At 60.7% G+C, this 3,186-nt stretch overlaps 1 protein-coding gene across 3 annotated transcripts in view; it reads right to left on the bottom strand.

Annotated features, from left to right (window-relative positions):
* Positions 1–100: 100 nt before the first annotated feature.
* NSMCE1 (NSE1 homolog, SMC5-SMC6 complex component) overlaps positions 101–3,186 on the bottom strand; it is a 35,637-nt gene continuing 32,551 nt past the window's right edge. For all 3 annotated transcript variants that reach the window (XM_007186324.3, XM_057528617.1, XM_007186325.3), the window contains exons 6-8: positions 1,735–1,851; positions 788–908; positions 101–318 (exon numbers count right to left, since the gene is read on the bottom strand). In XM_007186324.3, the coding sequence (XP_007186386.2) occupies positions 239–318; positions 788–908; positions 1,735–1,851 (318 nt within the window). In that variant the 3' untranslated portion in view covers positions 101–238. The remainder of the gene's footprint in view (positions 319–787; positions 909–1,734; positions 1,852–3,186) is intronic.

Below are 3,186 nucleotides of genomic sequence, written 5' to 3'. Positions count from 1 at the left end.
CTCTGCCAGCCTCGCTCCGCTCCGGAGCCCAAGCTGAGGGGCTCCCAACTCTCAGTGAGCCCCAGGAAAGAGGGGCACACGACCACAGACGAGGCCGAGGTGGCTGCTTAGCAAGTTTATTCCAAACCTGTTCAGAAGTGAACGTAAACGATAAAGGAGATGATTCACGTGAAACACGAAACTGATGCCTCTCTTCCAAACGGGGCGCGCCGGGCACTCCCCTGAAGGCGGCGGCCGGCTAGTGCTGCCTGGATCGCAAGGACCTTTTGTTCGATTTGGAGATGCCGGCCTCCCTCTCCTTCTCGGGGTCAAAGACTTCTGTATGCAGAAAAGCCACAAAATACTGTGAACGGTGCGGCCGGCTGCCATCCACAGCCACGTCTGTGTGCCAAGGACTCTGTCCTATGGGACATTCTACTCTCCAGGAAGGCAGAATTAGACCCAGTTGACAAACAGGGAGCTGGGGACACCGCTTGTACCTCCCCTCCCGAGACAGCTGCCGGGGAGAGAGCCTCGCCTACACCAGACCCTCACATGCCTCAGGACGTCTACCAGGGTCTAGGGAGCCCTGTGGAACAGGGCAAGCAAGCTGGCCTCTGCTTACCTCAGAGCTGCTTCAGCGTGTGCGGCTCAGGTCCTGTGCGCACGTGGCGGCTTTGTTGGAGCACCCCGTCTCCCTGCCCCCCGTGGCCCCTCAGGGCCAGGCACCAGAACTCAGGCACGCTCGCAGCCCTGCCAGCCCAGCCGCCCGGAGGCCAGGAGGAGACAGCGGCTTGGGGACACGAACCTGGTATCTCGTGGGGCCAGTAGTCGTTGCAGTGGGGGCAGCGCGGCTCTGAGTTGGACTGGAAGTACTTGGCCACACAAGGCAAGTGCATCCTGATTCCACAGGTCTCGCAGCTTTGACCCTGAAATGAGAAAGGTGATGGCCGTTGAGCCCGCCGTGTTCATAAACCTTCAGGAAACTGCAAGGAAAACGTCCCGCAGGCTCAGTATTTTTGTCTTCCAGGCCCCAGATTAATACCGTAAGTCTAACTTAGTGCAGTGGGTTTTAGTAAAGAATCTGACGAATGAGCACATGGGGAAGAAGCTCAAGACTCCAAAGGCCAGAGCGCGGCAGCAGGGGCGGCGGGCCAGGCCCTTGGAACAGCAAGGCTGAGTCCCAGACTCCCAGCACGTGTGGGTCCTGCAGTGGGCGTGAGGACGGCCACTTTTCAGAAGGCACTTTAGCAACGTGGAGCAAAGCTTTCAACAGTCATGTGTGCACTCTGTTCCAGGAATTACACTCCCAGAAATTCAACCCAAGGAAACAACCAGGTGCCCAAGGATGGACGTGCAAAGAGGCCTATCCCGGGTGTAGGTGACGATCGCAAAGAGATAAAAAGGAAACATAAACACCCAGCACCGGTCCAGCTGCTCTGCTCTGCAGCCCTGCAAAGTACACGGGGGAAAACAGATGACGGGGAAACCATGGTTGAGACAGAAAGGTGTTCACCACACAGCTGCCGAGATAATATGGACTACACAGAAGACCTCTGAGAGCCTTATCTGGAAGAAAAGTAGAAAGAGCGCTGGGACCAGAACAGAGGGACCAGGGAGGAAAGGCGGGCCTCCGTGCACTCACTCATGCTCGGACACTTCTGAGGAGACGCCCACCATTCTGCTCACGCTCGAGGAAGGCCTAGGGCCCAGAGTGAGAGTTCTAGAAAGTGCCCGCCCCCGGCCCTGCGGTACCTGGATGAGGAGGCTGTGGCAGATGGTGCAGACCTTCACAGCGTCGGGGTACGTCTCCCGGATGTACTGCTCCATCTCCAGGATGGCCCGGCCGTGCAGCGTGAACTCCCCTTCCTTCTGCAGGGACACAACAGGAAGTGGCATCTTTTATGAAACTGGCACACCTGGCCCTCTTCCCACCCTGTATCTCTGCTCCCATGGCCCGAGGCCCAGAAACGGGGAGAGGTCCACACGCCCCCCGCCGCACAGGCTTTCACCAACCCCGGTCAACAGGCATCCACGCCGGCCTCTTGCAGAGCCTCTAGCGGGGAAAACTTAGATAAGACCTAAAAGGAAACTGAGGCAAGGACCCCCGCCCCCGCATCTTCTTAGCGCCTTCCTTGTGCCTTCACAGACAGGAATCACGGATCTTGCACGGCAGCCCCACGTGTGAGGCCTGCCCAGCCCCCCAGATGAGGACAGAGGCCGTGAAAGGGAGGCAGTGATCCCACGGCATGAACTCCACCCCCTACCCAAGCGCCCACTTCCTCCTCTCCTCCCCAGCGCCCCCCAGCCCCACCCCCAGGGAGCAGCAGAGCAGGTACCCCCAGCCCTGCTGCCTGGAGCCTCCGAGGGGACCATCCGTGATCACTTCCAGCCGCGCCACTCGCCACTTTACAGAAAACGCTGGAGACGCTCCAGGGAGGCCCCCGGCATGGCTGGGTGGCATGGCTGGTGGGGCCTCCCGGTTCCCCCAACCAGACACGGTGGAAAGCCAGGACGTACAGAAAACCTGGCTGTGGTAACTGCCCTACAGCCAGCTCACAAGGCAGAGGCGGGGGTCACAGAGGCCCACGGACGTTTATTCATGAAAACCGACTAGTGAAGCGGGAGGTGAACCTCTTAACCATGTTCGTTCCCCTCCGCTGCCCGCGCTGGGGGAGGAGGAGCTGCCAGTGGGGCTCCTGGGCAAAGGGCACTGAAGGGCCGGTGGGCAGCTGGGGCAGGCCGACGTCGCAGGCCTTGCAGGAGAAGCCGCTACCGGAACCTGCGGCTGCTGGGTCAGCCCAGCACCCCTTCGCGTCTCTGCTCTACTCCACCTGACGCCTGCAACAAGCGGGGCCCGTTTCTCCCACTTCACACCCCCTCCCCACCGTAACCCAGCCAGGAAGTGCATTCACTCTGGGCCTCCAGTGGCAGGCAGGTGACCAGCCAGAGGGAGACGTGGCAAATGGGTGCAGAGTCAGCAGGAAGCAGGGCGGGCAGGCAGGACGCAACCCAAGGACTCTCACAAGTGGACGGAAGCCCAGCACGAGGCACTGGTGTCCCGCGCCGCAGGCTGTCGGGCCAGCCAGGAAGTGGACGGGAGCTCTGTGCCCCGCAGGTGCTGGGCACGGGAGGGCGGGCCTCCCAGGCTGTCCTGGGTCCTGTGGCTGCTACCTTCTCAAAAGCTCCCAAGTCCGTAACAACGCT

Source organism: Balaenoptera acutorostrata, chromosome 15 (assembly GCF_949987535.1).
Source record: "Balaenoptera acutorostrata chromosome 15, mBalAcu1.1, whole genome shotgun sequence".
NCBI lineage: Eukaryota > Metazoa > Chordata > Mammalia > Artiodactyla > Balaenopteridae > Balaenoptera > Balaenoptera acutorostrata.
Note: the sequence above shows the minus strand (reverse complement) of the source record. Positions and strands in the feature narration are given on the sequence as shown.